This window comes from Dermochelys coriacea, chromosome 13 (genome assembly GCF_009764565.3).
Source record: "Dermochelys coriacea isolate rDerCor1 chromosome 13, rDerCor1.pri.v4, whole genome shotgun sequence".
NCBI classification, from domain to species: Eukaryota; Metazoa; Chordata; order Testudines; family Dermochelyidae; genus Dermochelys; species Dermochelys coriacea.
The window spans coordinates 14,424,667-14,440,203 of NC_050080.1; the positions used below are offsets into that span (position 1 = coordinate 14,424,667).

The 15,537-nt window shown below is 42.3% G+C and overlaps 1 protein-coding gene across 1 annotated transcript in view; it reads left to right on the forward strand.

Moving 5' to 3' along the window:
• The first annotated feature begins 1,806 nt into the window (after nt 1-1,806).
• BCAS1 (brain enriched myelin associated protein 1) overlaps nt 1,807-15,537 on the forward strand; it is a 90,663-nt gene continuing 76,932 nt past the window's right edge. Inside the window, 3 exon segments of the mRNA XM_038370454.2 lie at nt 1,807-1,939; nt 8,564-8,645; nt 9,218-9,302. Coding sequence (XP_038226382.1) covers nt 8,574-8,645; nt 9,218-9,302 — 157 coding nt within the window. The 5' untranslated portion in view covers nt 1,807-1,939; nt 8,564-8,573.

A 15,537-nucleotide genomic window follows, 5' to 3' on the forward strand; every position in this document is an offset into this window, starting at 1 on the left:
CCCAAGTGGAGCAAGGCATTTTAATTTTATTGGAAGAAAATACTTGTTTTTTTTTTTTCAGAATTGTTTTAAGGGAAATTTCAAAATGTTTGTTTTCATTCTGTTTCAGAACAGGGAAAACAACTCCAACTTGTGGAATTTTCCCCAGAATGGAAAATCCACTTCCTGCCCAACTTAATAAATACTAAGTTATACCTAGTGGCTCTTTGATAACATAGGGCAAGTGCAGAGAGCCATACACCACATGCTAACTGAAAATTTTCAATTGCTTCCTACTGGTTCAAGCTTCCCAAATAGGTTTCATAAGTAGCCAGGTTCCTGGGGCTAATGGTCATCCCACTGTAACCAATGAAGACCAAGTGAAGCAAACAGAAACTGCTAGGTTCTAATGGATGTAACTAGAATTTGGCAGTTGGTTTATACTGTAACTCTGTATTCAATTTACCATTCACTACTGCATAAGCAGTTTCCAAATTGCTGATCAGTGAAAACCTCACTTTTGACAGTTGGTTGTGGCCACTACAATCAAATTTTGCTCTCTGTGGGGTTGTAAGCTCAGGATGTATGGTGTTACTTGGGCAAATATCTTAATAGAGTTATAAAAAGCTAAAAAAATTGTTGTTTGTTGTTAACAAAAACAGCACCTGAAGTGACATTGGCTGGGGTGACAATCCACATGCTTCATTGTATGGGTTGATCAGGATGGTTTCCTATCCACACCCATAGACCTGGGCCAATGGTATATTACACAGTTATGCAGGATTTTTACTTGTGTGGTTTTCTGGTGGATGAAGCCTCTGGCATTGAAACTCCTGGGGACAGGATATCATTGCAGTTAAACCAGGGGTCTCTTCCTGTTTCAAGAATAATAATGAAAGGGAAATGAGCAAGATGGGATGTGGAAAGAAATGTATGGAATGCATTAGCTTTCTAATTTAGCTGAGTTCTGAGATCAGGTATTGTGCAGACAATGCAGGGCTAGAAGCAAGCCGATTAATAGAGTTGAACACTTGAAATTGATAGGTTATCTGTGCCACCCTGCCAGGGTGGCAGAGAAAGTGTGCCACATGACACTCCAGTAATAACTTAAGATAATTTTCACATTGTATGTCACACCACTACGGCTTGAAGAAGCATGTAAGTGAAGCGACATGGTCTAATACTCTGTGTATGGGGCCAAGAAACTGAAAACTCTGAGTCCTAATCCCAGCTCTGAAACTGTCTTGCTCTGTGTCCTTGTGTGAATCTTTTCACTCCTGGGTGTTCCACTTTCCCCATCTATAAAACAGGAAATTCTTATTTTGTATTGTGGGAGCAACGCAGAGCCCCTCAGTCATGCTTCAGTACCCCATTATGCTCAGCCCTGTACAAACACAGAACAAAAAGACAATCCCTGTTCCAAAGTCTATATATGAACTAGTAATACTACTTAAGAGCATCATAAGGATGAAATAGTTAATATTTCACAATGCTCTAAATTGCTAAATATGATTGTACTTTCCAGAAGGAAATTTAAGATCCATCGCATCTACACTGAACAGAAAAGCAGGGAATAATTTTCACTTGGCGAATTATGCTTTTTTAAACAGTGTTCAGCAAACAGTTGTTATTCCCAGGAGGAGAGAAAATTTATTGCTGCTGGGACAGTCCAGTGTAAGAACTCAGCAGGGGGGGAAATGAAGCAAATGGATGTAACTGAACAGGTTTGAGTGTCCCTAACGTCCAGGAACAGAAAATAGTTTGACAGGGCTGGTGGAGTAGCACGCTCCACCCCTCTGTATATTTGCACCTAGTGTTAGTAAGCATGCTGATAGCAGATTACTAAAGGCACAACAAGCCACCGCTGGCAGCTGTTTGCTAAGGAACTGCAGCACCTCCACCTGAATAGCTCCAGGTTGTCTCAGTGGTCGCGGAACTCTTTGGCAAGAACCTGTACAAGGTAACTGACACTGTTATGATTTCTTCTGTATCGTGGGCTGTGCTGTTGTTTTCATTGTGTACCATTACTACCCCATGATTCAACCTAGATCTATCTGTTCTCATGTGAACTTCTGCCAAGTAGGCAGCTGCAAAGCTGTGTGCTGGTTTGTTTATTCTTCAATGTGGCTGGTGTACATTGTTTTTTGCTGTGCATCAGCATTTTCTACCTGATGCTTAGTGCAAAAAGACAGAAAGACAAAAAGAAACAGACTTTCCAAGAGAGATTCTTACCAAATTGCACAGGACTATTAAAGCTTTCTTGGGACTCGCTGAATTGTCATTTCCTGGTAAGATTTCCCATGAGAGCCTGAGGTGTGACTGTAAATGCCAGTCTTAGCTAGTTTACCCTTCCCGTTTGATTAATGCATGTCTTCCAGTGCACTCCTGTCTTGCAAAGATTGAATGTGAAACCTTAAGGACTTTAATTTTGCACTTTCTGAATGGGTGGCCACAGCTTTGTTGCTGTTTGAATTGTTCTAGGGTGGTTCTTGTTTGCTCAGAGTGAGCAATTTCACTCCTCCCTTGTGTCCCTTCCGTATAAAGTGGATAAACTCTCCTTCCTTAGCTAAAGTTCAAGAGTCCTGTTTCCCCTTCCCCCTCAGCTTCAGAACCCAAATCCCATCCCAACTATCTTCTGCAAAGAGTGTCTGAGAGCTGGATGACTTCTGTAAAGGTAGGAAGGGGATTTTCTGAAGGCCCTGCCCCTGCCCTATTTCTTCCTTGGTTGCATATGGCTCGGATCAAAAGCTTCTTTATTCAGCTGGATATTTACTTAGTGACAGGTCCTCGTATTCCTCTGTTCTGCATTTATTTTATTTTCCTCACTGCAGCAGCATACAGAGCAGATCCAATACGATGTACTTATGGATTTACGATGCAGTCCTACTCCCCCTGAAATCATTAGCAAAACTCGCTGTTCCTTAGGCACAGAACATAGTGAAAAAAAGAGAACTAAGCCTGATTGATTGTAAAGGGATTTTAAGCAAAGCATATGGGCTGCGTCAGAGCTGAATTAACTGAATGCCTGACCTCCCTGTGTACTTTCCTGTATTACTGAATGTTATATGACACAGCTTGCTGTAATAATCTTAGATTGGTCAATAAATGGTATTTAAAGGGTCAGTTTCAGATTGGTTTCACCGGGCAAGAGATCACTTTTTATTTATTACTTTCTCAGTCTTTGCAAAACCACGTATATACACAGCAGAACCAAATCTATGATTTTTGGATGGTGGGGGAAGGGGGAATGACATTCACCCTTACACAGAGAGCCAAAAAAGGACTGAATTTCTCCCTGTGGACAATGATATGGTTCAAAAAAACCAACATATTTCTTTTGGGGTTTCTTTTCCCTATTCCCAGTAGAAGAGGTGAAAAACAGTTCATGAGTTGTGTCTGACTTGGATGTTAATAGCATGCTTTCCTTTTAAATCCAGTTAGACTACATTCCTATCCTCCAGGTTTCATTGATCCTCCTGCAAGGTTACAGTTGCAACTTGATATAAAAATCTGTATCCTCTTAAAAGAAACCTCCAGGTTGATGGCAAAATTACCTTTGTACTCCATCCACACCATGGCAAAACTTTATTCTCCAACTTAATTCCTACGATGGTGTGTGTCTCTACAAAAATATCAATACTCACCCCCACAACAAGCTAGGTCTGGAAGAGGTTTGCTAGCAAATCTCATGTGGAATCATGCTTTGCCTACATGCCTGTATCTGAAAGGTGTGAGCTCTTTAGGGCATGGACCATCTTTTTGTTCTGTATTTGTACAGCGCCTAGCACAATGTGGTCCTGGTCCATGACTGGGGGGCTTAGGTGCTGCCACAGTACAAATAACAAAGTGACACACCTGTAAAATGGGAAATCTGATTGAAGACATGAGGAGAACCCAACTGGGAGCTCTGAGAGAAAAAGTGTCCATAGTTAGAGAACGGCTCTCAGATAGCAACTGACAAGATCAGATTCTGCTTAAAACAAAACTTACAGATGACCATGGAATTTAAAGTAAAGTACATCTAAGGGTTCAGGCATTCAGTTAATTCAGCACCAAAGTATCACCTACACTCTGCTTAAAGTCCTGAACGGTATTGAGCACTTTCAGTTCACTTAAATCAATGTGAATTGCAGCTGCTCAGCACCTTTGAAAGTCATGCATTTAGATGACTTTTTTATATTGGTGTCTAAATGGATTCTGGAGCCTAACTTTAGGTAACCCAAATTCAAAAACACTGGTCTAAGTAAGTTTGCTGGTGCTGAAAGGAGCTGGCATGACAGCCTTGGAGAGTAAAGTCCGGAGAACAAATATAGCAGAGAATGCAGCTGTGCACACATCCTCGATCCAGCAACCCATCCAATCACCACACTGCTGGCCTGGAGAAAGAGGGGGTTCCACCTTAATGTCTTTATATGGGATTGTACTGTGATTTTAGGTAATGTGCTGCAAAGGCAGACTGGCTGAACTGCGTATTACATAGGCTGAGCCTGTCAGCTGAGCACCGTCATACTAGAGGGAACTAGGAATTCATAATGCTCCTCATTGCCATGGTGAGGTTTTCCCTCATAGGCACATTTAAAGTAGTGTGTGCATTTTCATGCCTAATTTGTGCATTTACTGAAATTGCATGTGCAAAAAACTTATTTGCATACACAAATGGACGCTTGGACCTCCAACCAGCCAAGCTGGCAGGCAGTCACAGTTTGCACCAATTATTATTGCGCACATTATGCACTTACATTTTGTTAATGGAGCTGGGCTTCCGCTCTTTTGCTAACCAGCCTTAAAAATGAGAAGATCTGCCTTAAACTGAGTTCTGCCTTCTGTCATCTGAGCTGGAATAGCCTACTGGGAAGATGTTATCCATTCTGACCCGATGTGTGCAGAAAGATCCTGCCGAACAAGTACTTTCCTTGGGAAATAACTTACGAGAATAGAAATGGTCCCTAAATGGGGCCCTGATCCTAGTCGCCCTGCACTTGGAGAAATTCAACTTTGATTTGAATTGCATAGCTGACTTAACTAGTTCAGTAATAGACCTAACTAACCTCCTGCAGGCAACCTACGATGCTAGTTGATGGATATATTTGGATATTTGAAAAAATACAGCCGCTCTTTGTGAAACCTTGAGTTTTACAGCATGCATCTTGGGGCTGTAGCATCTTCTGCGGCCGGCAGCCTCGTTGTATGCTGCTGTTTGGCAATCTAGAGTGAAGTCATTGGGCAGTATGTATGCTTGCAAAAGCTTCAAAGCTGGAGAAGTAGGTTTGCTATGATGAACAAAAGTCCCCAGCACAATGGGAGCTGCTGGATGCTAAGTGCTTCTGAGAAAAAAAACAAAACAATTTGGCCATTTAATTTAGGTGCCAAATAGGAGCTAAGCTCTCTTGAAAATCTGGCTCCAAATGCAGGTGCTGAAAATCTGTCATAACAATCTTTGCTACAATGATATCTAAACATAATGGCAGGATTACAGGAGAGAGGCAACCACAAGTCTGTACCAGACTGTTGTGGCAAATGTAAGTGATGCTGGTTTAGCATAGTTATATGCATATGTGTTGTTAATATAATCATTTCTACTGATGCTTAGCTTTGTCTAGAGGTGGCAATGACCTTTCGCTTGAATATCACTTTTTCTTGACTATCAGCAACATGTATGTTTTGTTGGGGTATTTTTAAAGCAATATTAGAGAATCAGAGAATCAGTCAATTGGTTGACTCCAGGCAATGTCATTTTGTACCCAGATAGTAATTGCAAGAGACTTGATACTTATTTTTTCTCAGTAACCACATTTCCGCTTAGACTGTAGAGCAACCATTGGTAATGCATAATAATGACCAATTGCTGTGACCTGAGATAAGTCTGAATGGATAATATCACTCACATGATGGAATTTTCTTTTTGTGTATTCTCAACATCATCCAAGCCAATGAAGTAATGAGTTAACCCCAGCCTTTTATCAAAAGCAGCTTTCAAATGAGCTTTTACCTCTTTTGGGTTTCCATGAGATAGGCAGCTCTGAGGATTTCTTGAATTTCAGTATGAATGTTATTTTGATTGCCTGCTACTCTGTACGGTGCCTGTCACAACGGGGCCTCATTTTGGGCTGGTCCTGAGGCACTATAGTAATATACATGATTAATAACAATAGATGTTTTATTTCATCTGGAATTATATTTTTTTCAATCACATTTATAAATTTAATTCTATGTAGGAACGTAAAGTTCTGAGCTCAAATTCTGATCTCAGTAATGTATCACTGAGATGCAATTGAAATCATTAGAGTTATACTGATATCAAACTGGTGCAAGTGAGATTACAATAATACCCCAGACTCTGGTGAAAATAATCAGATACTGGGTTCTTTTTCTTTCAAACGCACGGATGTTACATCTAAGGCATACGTGGGAAATGAAACACATAGTTTGCAAATATTGCTTACACTGTGTAAATGGTATAGTCTGCTTGTTGAGCTGGTAAGCCTGGTAACATTTTGCATGGAAAATAGAAATAAATTCTTCAGATTCAACTAGACCCTGAATTTCCCCACTGAGATTAAGCAGTCGGATTTGAACCCTTTTTTCCGCCTCTAGATAGCATGCTACTTTGTTGCTAGGCAACAGAACTACCCAAGAAGGACAAGGGGCCATTAAACATCCATGGGGAAATATTGGCTGTTTTCCACAATAAGTCAAAAGTTCTGATGTATAGATGAAATATCAGCTGAAAAGATAAACCTCCTGTAAAACTTCTCTGCAGTTTGAAGTCAGGGCTCCCTGCTACAATCTGTACTCACACAGGTACTCTTATTGAAGTCAATATATCAGCTGTGTTTAGGTACTGAAATTAATGGGATTATTTCAATGTTCACTTCAGTCCAGAGCACAGGAACCAAGGATGTGAGAACAGCTCAGCCATAATCTCACCAAATTTGGGAGTTTGCATACAAAAGGAACCAGTTCTGAACTATCCCTGGGGAAAAAAAAACCCTACTTGATGAGGTTTAGCAAACCTACCCCTGCTTTTGGCCCCTCTAAGCAGAATTTAGGACCTAACTGTAACCAACTCCAACCATGGTGGCTTCAGCTACTGGGAGACCTTTTTCGGAACAAGTTTTGCAGAACCAAAGTATGACCAACAAGGTTTAACAACTCCTGGATTTCCTCCCTCTTGAATATTTAATGATGGTCTAATTCAAACACTTAGAAAAAACTCTCCTTTGAGGTATATGTGTGCAACATGACCAGGGTCATGTGGGGGTAAGTGAGAGCTAAATTTGATACATGCTGCCTAACTAAAATAATAAACTGGATCCCACATTTTCAAAAAGGGAAACATGGAACTGCCTGCCCTGTTTGCCAATTTGGGCCTAAGATAGCTTTGTTTATTTCTCTGCAGCACTCAGATACCATCATTTAATAGACGGAATGGATGAAGTGGAATGAACTACTAAATTGGCCAATGACTATAGAACTGAACAGTCCCAAAATACTTGAGAATTTCCTGTTTTATGGTCTGGTCCAGGCTCTTTTCTTTTTGTTTATTTAGCCTGAACAGCATATAGGCCCATGAAAGGCAATAGGAACCTGGGCTTTGTATTGGGCCCATTGTGCTAAGCAAGATCAGTTCTTTGCCATGAAGATTTTACAGTCTAAAGAACTGGAGAGTTCCAATGATATAAGGCAGTCAAAGAGAGACCTTGCTGATTAACTCAAATTTATTGCCTGTGCCTAACGCAGTCACCTAAGGCCTGAACTAAAGCCCAGTGAAGTCATTGATTTCTATAGGTGTTGGATCAGGTCTTTAATGAATTAAACTTATTACCTAACTAAAATACCCAATCTGGACATGACCCCCACATTTGCAGCTGCAAGTGAGTCTACATTGCTCTTGTGCCAGGGGAATTATCTCCCTGACACCATCTGTGGCCTTTATACCCTCTGTATGCCATTGGCAAGGCATGTGAGGCTGTCAGGGAGGAATGCGGGAATAACATCTCCTGTAGGATTTGCCATGCTGCACACACCATTCCTCCGACAAGAGCCAGATTTTCAAAATGCCTAGATGCATGCTTTTTTCCCCCTTTTAATTGCCCTTCGTGTGAAAGCTGCTGGGATAATTTCTCCCGCCCCCTGCTTGTTTCAGTACGAGTGTACTCATGGTGTTTTTGCCTTTTGTCTTAATAGTGAGCAATTCCCTGCATGCCATATGCCTTCTTTCCACCTAGCAGGAAACAAGGCTCTGTGCTCTTGTTTCACACATCTTAACAGTTCACATATTCTTAACAAACAATCCATGCTTTGGCTGCAACTAAACCTGGTGAAGAAGCCAGAAATGTTTGTGAATCTGCCCCTTTTTTGGTGAGCAGTTGTCAGTAGGGGAGGCTGAATCCAAGTAATGAGGCCTGTAGCATCAAAGAGACAGTGATGTAATAAAGAAGCAACTTTCTGCAAAGCAGATGGGATTTTCCGGGAATTCTAAGGTGCCTGTGAAAACCTGTGGTCAGTTGCCTTCTCTTAATTTGATAGATTCCTTCACAGGCATGCTGCAACTTTGTATTAATAAACTGTTTTTTTTTCATAGCACAACAAATATGGGAAATAGTTTGACTGTTCAAGAAGAACCTGAAGACCAAGAAAATGTGTGCACAACAGAGAATTATCAGGTAACGGAGAAATCTTCATTCTAATGTTCCTGGGCTACTGTTACATTAATAAGAATGGACAAGAATCTGGGTGCCTAACTCCCTTTTCTGCTTTTGAAAATCCCACCCTTATTGTATACAACCTTCCTATATTAAGGGCTGGATTCTGGATTCCCTGTTCCCATGTGTATAGTGTGGAAGGAAAGGATGCATGGACACCATAATCTTGAGGTGTAATCTTGTCCCCATTGAGGTCAATGGGGAAACCCCTATTGACTTCATTGGAGCCAGAATTTCACTCCTGTCCCCTTTGATGGGATCAACAAAGCAATAAATTCCATTGATTTAGGTACCTAAATGCCTTAATATCTGGGCCTCAGGCATGAAAACCCAGATTTCTAAAGATATTTAAGCATTGATCCACTCAATTTCTAAGGTTCTAAGTCAATTTGAAAATGGGACTTAGGCTTCGAAGTCACTTAAACACTTTAAAAATCTTTACCAGGTATCTTCTGCTACACTGGTGTGTGCAAATTCATGCAAATGTTTATTCTAAGGCATGCAGCTGAACGATATATTATTTGATGTTTCAGGTTGTGTCTGAACCTCCTGCTGGTGCTAAAAATGGACCTGTCACAATTCAGGTTGTACAGACTGTTTCTTCTGTAAACGATAAAGGTATGTACTGGAAAGGGAAGACTGTCACATCCACTCTGCTTTTGCTAGCAGCTAGGAAGATACAAAGTTAAAGCTGAAGCAATAAGAAGCAATGTTTAGTGTTAGATGAAAAGATTAGCTCATGTGTCAGCTCAGACTTGTGAATCGGGGCTTGTGGTTTTCAAAGCTCAGGCCTTTCAAGAAGATAAGATAGCAAAGAGAGCAGCTAATACAAATACTCTCATTAAGCTGTTTAATCAGATTAAGTGTTTGCTGCTGCAAATTGCACCTGAACTATAAAGAGTTATACAGTAGACTGGTTTCAGAGTAGTTTCAGAGTAGCAGCCGTGTTAGTCTGTATTCGCAAAAAGAAAAGGAGTACTTGTGGCACCTTAGAGACTAACAAATTTATTTGAGCATAAGCTTTCGTGAGCTAGCTGCTCACGAAAGCTTATGCTCAAATAAATTTGTTAGTCTCTAAGGTGCCACAAGTACTCCTTTTCTTTTTTGCAAATACAGTAGACTGAATATTTAGGACCGGATTAATCATTGGCCCAGACTGGCACCAAGGGGTTAAGCACAGGTGAAGACTTGGCACAGGGACACTTTATGCCTCTGCTTGAGCCCAAGATGCGGGGGTGTTCTGGGGTGGACTGAAGATGGACTGGAGTTGGTGTAGGTGGGCCAAACAAGGAAGGGAATGATTTAAGGGTGGGAAGCATTGTGGCTGGGACATCTCACTTCCCAAATATTTTGTGCCCCTGCATAGCCCCATAAGAGCCATTGCAGCAAGGGGCACAAGTGAGGGCAGCCCTGAAGGCTCCACCAACCCTTGCAAATCCTGAAGAGAGGTCCACATTGCCTTTTCTCTGTCCCAGTGCTTACATCCATGCCAGTGAAGGGATGAATCCGCCCCTTAGAGATGCTCTGAGATTGTGGGTACATGATGGGAAGGTGTGTCACCAAATGGAGCAGAGGAGAACGTATAACATGTTGATGGGAGCAAAAGCTTCCTGCGAGCAACAGTCAGCAGCAGCAACAGTGATACCCAGTGTAGAGTTACCAAGTGATTTCATTGTGCTCTTATGCCATGTGGAGAATGCACTGGTCACTGGCATAGAAACTGATCATTAGAAAGGGGAGGCAGGAAAATAGATGGTAGATAGTGTCAGGAGGTTTACTATTCATGGCTGGAGTGTCTCCTAGGGACTCATCTGGGGACTAGCTCTCGACAAGTCTGATGCACTCTCCTTCAATTGCTTGCCATATGGTTTCTCTCTCTCTCTCTCTCTCTCTCTCTCTCTCCAGAATAGATTGCTCCCACTTCATGGCTTGGCCCTCCTGCCAGGTCACTACAGTTCTCCCCTTCCAAGCTCTCAATGTCCCACTGGACAACCGGCAGTCTTCTGCTCTACTGCCTAGACCGGGCCACTTCCCCAGTGGCTAGTAGGGGAACTGGGCCTATCCTTTACTCCAGGTTCCAGCACAGGGACCCTATGTCTAGCAACCACAGTGTATGCAATCTCAAACCCTATTGCTCTTTCTCTGGGCTCTATCCTATCTTTCTTCAGCCCCTCACCCCAGGCTACTACTGGAGCTTTCTCTACTCCCTGTGGCTAGTCCACCCCCTATCAGGTTCTTGCTAGAGAGTCTGCATTTGCAGGCTGGATGCCAGGGCTTACATCCCCTAGGACTCCTCCTCTTCTCTTTCCAGCTCCCCTTCTCTCTGGAGTTCCTCCCATACAGCCTCTTCCTACTACATACATACTTCCTCTCTTTGTACTTAGCCAAGCTCAGCTTCATCAGCCATTAGGCCTTATCAGTCCTGACTCTCCTCCAGGTGCAGCCTGTCATGGGGTTAAGTGGCTCTTTTTTCCTACTCAGGCCTTGTGTGGGGTAGACACCCCACCCCAGCTGGGTTGGAAGAATGGGGATTGCATGGGTTAGAAACATGTTAGGATATTTTAAGTGCTCCTATCCTACCATTTCTAACAGAATCAGAACTACAGGAAATAAAATGTTTACCTAATCTGTGTCCCTTTGCCGCTCTGCCAAAAGTATTCTTCAATGGAGGTTGAGAGTGCTCAGGGCTGCTCAAGAATTGGATCATCATACATTTACAGTCGTTGTAACATAGATATAATACATGTTTAGATGTATTATATCTGTGTTACAACGACTGTAAATGTATGATGAGCCAATTCTTTTTTTATAAATAAAAACTATGCCAATAAAATGCCCTGAATTTAAAAGTTTATTTTGAAATTGCCAGATGAACTCTAATGGTATTGTCAACATAGGTGTGGCAGAATCATGCAAAACCTTGAAAGTTAGGATGCACCTGATATTGACAGAGGATGGAGACCAGTGAAATGAGCTGAAAAAATATTGCAGCCCTGTGACAATATTGACTTGTTTGCTAATGAGTTATACAGGTTGATTATTTTGATCTTCAGTAAGTGTGTATGTAAGATCAGGGCAAAGAAATCAGATTGGGGGCGGGAGAGGAGGGGCGTTTTATGCCAGATCTTCAGCTAGTATAAATCAACCTAGCTCCAGTGATCTGGACCTTAATCTGCTCACAGTGACTATATTCTAGTCTTCCAACATCCACACAAATTTTTAGAGTTTCAGGATTTAAGACATATTTCTAGATTGCTAACAAGACTGGGATGTAAAGGAGGGCAAGGTACATGGTATTGCACAGCTACCAAATAAATGAGGTTACTAGTATATATAGATAATTTAGGTCCCAAAATAAAGTGGTATTAAATGAGAGGAAGGTTTAGAAACCAAATTAATATTTCTTAGGGATTTCAGTAATAAACATGTAAACATTCACTTTTATCATCTCCTCTCAACTTTTGGCTAAAATCAAGTACAATCTTACACGTTGGATGAGTTTTCTGTCTGGAACACAAAAGTCAAGGCTCCAGAAGCTAATACAAGTTATACTTCATTGGAGAAAAATCAGTACACTGACTGCAAAAAAATCACCTTGCTGACTCTAAAATACAGGGGGTGGAAATGTGCAAACTCAGGCTTGGAGGTGAGCTTCTAGAGCCCTGACTTTTGTGTTCCAGACAGAAAACATATCCAATATGCATTTTTATTAATCTATGTCTCTGGCTTGATCTATAACAATTTTAGTAAGTGTCATGGCAAGAATGTTACATATGTTCATGTCCTAAACCAGGAGTGGGCAAACTTTTTGGTTCAAGAGCCACATCGGGGTTGCGAAACTTTATGGAGGGCTGGGTAGGGAAGGATGTGCTTCCCCAAACAGCCTGGACCCCACCCCCTATCCACCCCCTCCCACTTCGTGCCCCCTGACTGCCCCCCTCAGAATCCCCAACCCATCCAACACCCCCCCCCGCTCCTTGTCCCCTGACCGCCCCGACCACCCCCTCCCGGGACCCCTGCCCCAACCATCCCCCAGGACCCCACCCCCTATCCAACCCTCCTGCTCCCTGTCCCCTGACTGCCTTGATCCCTATCCATACCCCCCTGCTTCCTGTCCCCTGGGACCTCCTGCCCCTTATCCAACCTCTCCCTGCCCCCTTACCACACTGCTCAGAGCAGCAGGAGCTCGCAGCCACGCCACCGCCCTGCCCAGCAGCAGAGGTGGGCCAGAGCGCCGGTGGCACGATGCACTGAGGTTGCAGAGGAGGAGGGACAGCAGAGAAGGGGCTGGGGGCTGGCCTCCCCGGCCGGGCAGGACAGTTCCGTGGGCCATGGTTTGCCCACCTCTGTACTAAACATTCATTTCCTGATTCCTGATTATGTTCTTGGCTACTCTTGGGATATTGTTTTGACTAGAAAAATTATTAGTTATTTATGGGGAGAAAAAACTATTAGAACCTCCTTTCTTTTACATTTCACAGAATATCAGGGTTGGAAGGGACCTCAGGAGATCATGTAGTCCAACCCCCTGCTCAAAGCAGGGCCAATCCCCAATTTTTGCCCCAAATCCCTAAATGGCCCCCTCAAGGATTGAACTCACAACCCTGGGTTTAGCAAGCCAATGCTCAAACCACTGTATATAGTACAAGCAATAAGTTGAGACAAGATGTTTACAAATCCTAACGCCCTTAACACAGGAGATGTTAGTGGGTAAAAGGCCAATAAACTAGTAAATTGATTGTTTTTGATGCGATCTACAGTACAGATACAGAATGTGTCGGGGAAAGTAGTAATAACACGACTGTCCCCCAGACCTGATTAAGACATGAATCCATTTTGCCATGTAGAGGTCACCTAACTATGATCCTGAATTGTGCCACTGACTGGCACTTTAACAGTGTTTTTTATTTACAGAGATCACCCATACACTTAGTTATTAAAGAAAGTAAATTCTCCAGGAGAACACAGTTTGTGTCTTTCCTCTGTAACAGGCTGCTCCTGAACATAACATAAAATGGTAGCTCCTTTCATTAGATGTCTAGAAATTTAAAGGTACAGTACACAGAAGAGAAATCATAATTTACATAGGTACTTATATGTGAGAGAACAGGTGTGGGGAGGCAATATATGTTGAGTTCGTCCAATAAAATATATTACCTCACCTACCTTGTTTCTCTAATATCCTGGGACCGACACAGTTACAACAACACAGCATAATTACATATGTGACCATCAGGACTGTAGCATGGTTTGGAAATATGGTTAACCAAGGATTCAGTCACATCTACACTGCAAGACCGAAGCCTGTTTTATCTGTGTCTGGGGACTATCATAATATAATTCAGCCCCCTGACCTTTGTGACTATAATAGTCTGCCCTGGACATTAGTTTACTATTTTGTGTATAACTACAGTACATAGGTGGAGCCTTGTCTTTTTGTACATAGAACATATGTCAATATCATGTATAAATTGTGGGTGTTAGCTCAATACTTGAATGAGTAACACTATTTGACTTGGTTCAGCTCACATATAGCTGCCTTTTCCTTCCTGTTTTCCAAACTATACTGTCAGAGAGAGGGGAGGGGGTGGAGGCCCACTGATCAGTGTGTGCTACCCATATACCTTCATGACTGGTCCACAGAGACTCCTGTCCATGGGGCTCAACAGTAGAGCAGAAGCAAAGAGCCATCTGCCTGTATGACCTTGTCTCCTACTTGTTCCCTGAAGCCTGCAGATTAAGTCAGTGGAACTCCTACCTTACTCCACAGCAGTTCAAATCCCCAGTGCAAGAATGTTAGAAATGTGGCTGGATTCCCCTCCCTTATGAGAGTTATTGCCATAGAGGGAAGAATGGAGTTTTGATTAGTTACTGCTACATGCATGGACTGTTTTTCTTTTTCCAAGAAAGCTAGATCCCCTCTGGTGTAAATATATATCGACTTTGTTTATAGATCTCTCTCTTACATACACACACCTCCCATTTTTCAGAGTAGCAACCGTGTTAGTCTGTATTCGCAAAAAGAAAAGGAGGACTTGTGGCATCTTAGAGACTAACAAATTTATTTGAGCATAAGCTTTTGTGAGCTACAGCTCACTTCATCGGATGCATTCGGTGGAAAATAAAGTGGGGAGATTTATATACACACACAGAGAACATGAAACAATGGGTTTTATCATACACACTGTAAGGAGAGTGATCACTTAAGATGAGCTATTACCAGCAAGAAGCGGGGGAGGAGGAAAACCTTTTGTAGTGATAATCAAGGTGGGCCATTTCCAGCAGTTAACAAGAACGTCTGAGGAAAAGTGGGGGGTGCGGTGGGGGAGAGAAATAACATGGGAAAATAGTTTTACTTTATGTAATGACCCATCCATTCCCTGTCTCTATTCAAGCCTAAGTTAATTGTATCCAGTTTGCAAATTAATTCCAATTCAGCAGTCTCTCGTTGGAGTCTGTTTTTGAAGTTTTTTTGTTGAAGAATAGCCACTCTTACGTCTGTAATTGAGTGACCGGAGAGATTGAAGTGTTCTCCGACTGGTTTTTGAATGTTATAATTCTTGACGTCTGATTTGTGTCCTTTTATTCTTTTACATAGAGACTGTCCAGTTTGACCAATGTACATGGCAGAGGGGCATTGCTGGCACATGATGGCATATATCACATTGGTAGATGTGCAGGTGAACGAGCCTCTGATAGTGTGGCTGATGTGATTAGGCCCTATGATGGTGTCCCCTGAATAGATATGTGGACAGAGTTGGCAATGGGCTTTGTTGCAAGGATAGGTTCCTGGGTTAGTGGTTCTGTTGTGTGGTGTGGTTGCTGGTGAGTATTTTCTTCAGGTTGGGGGGCT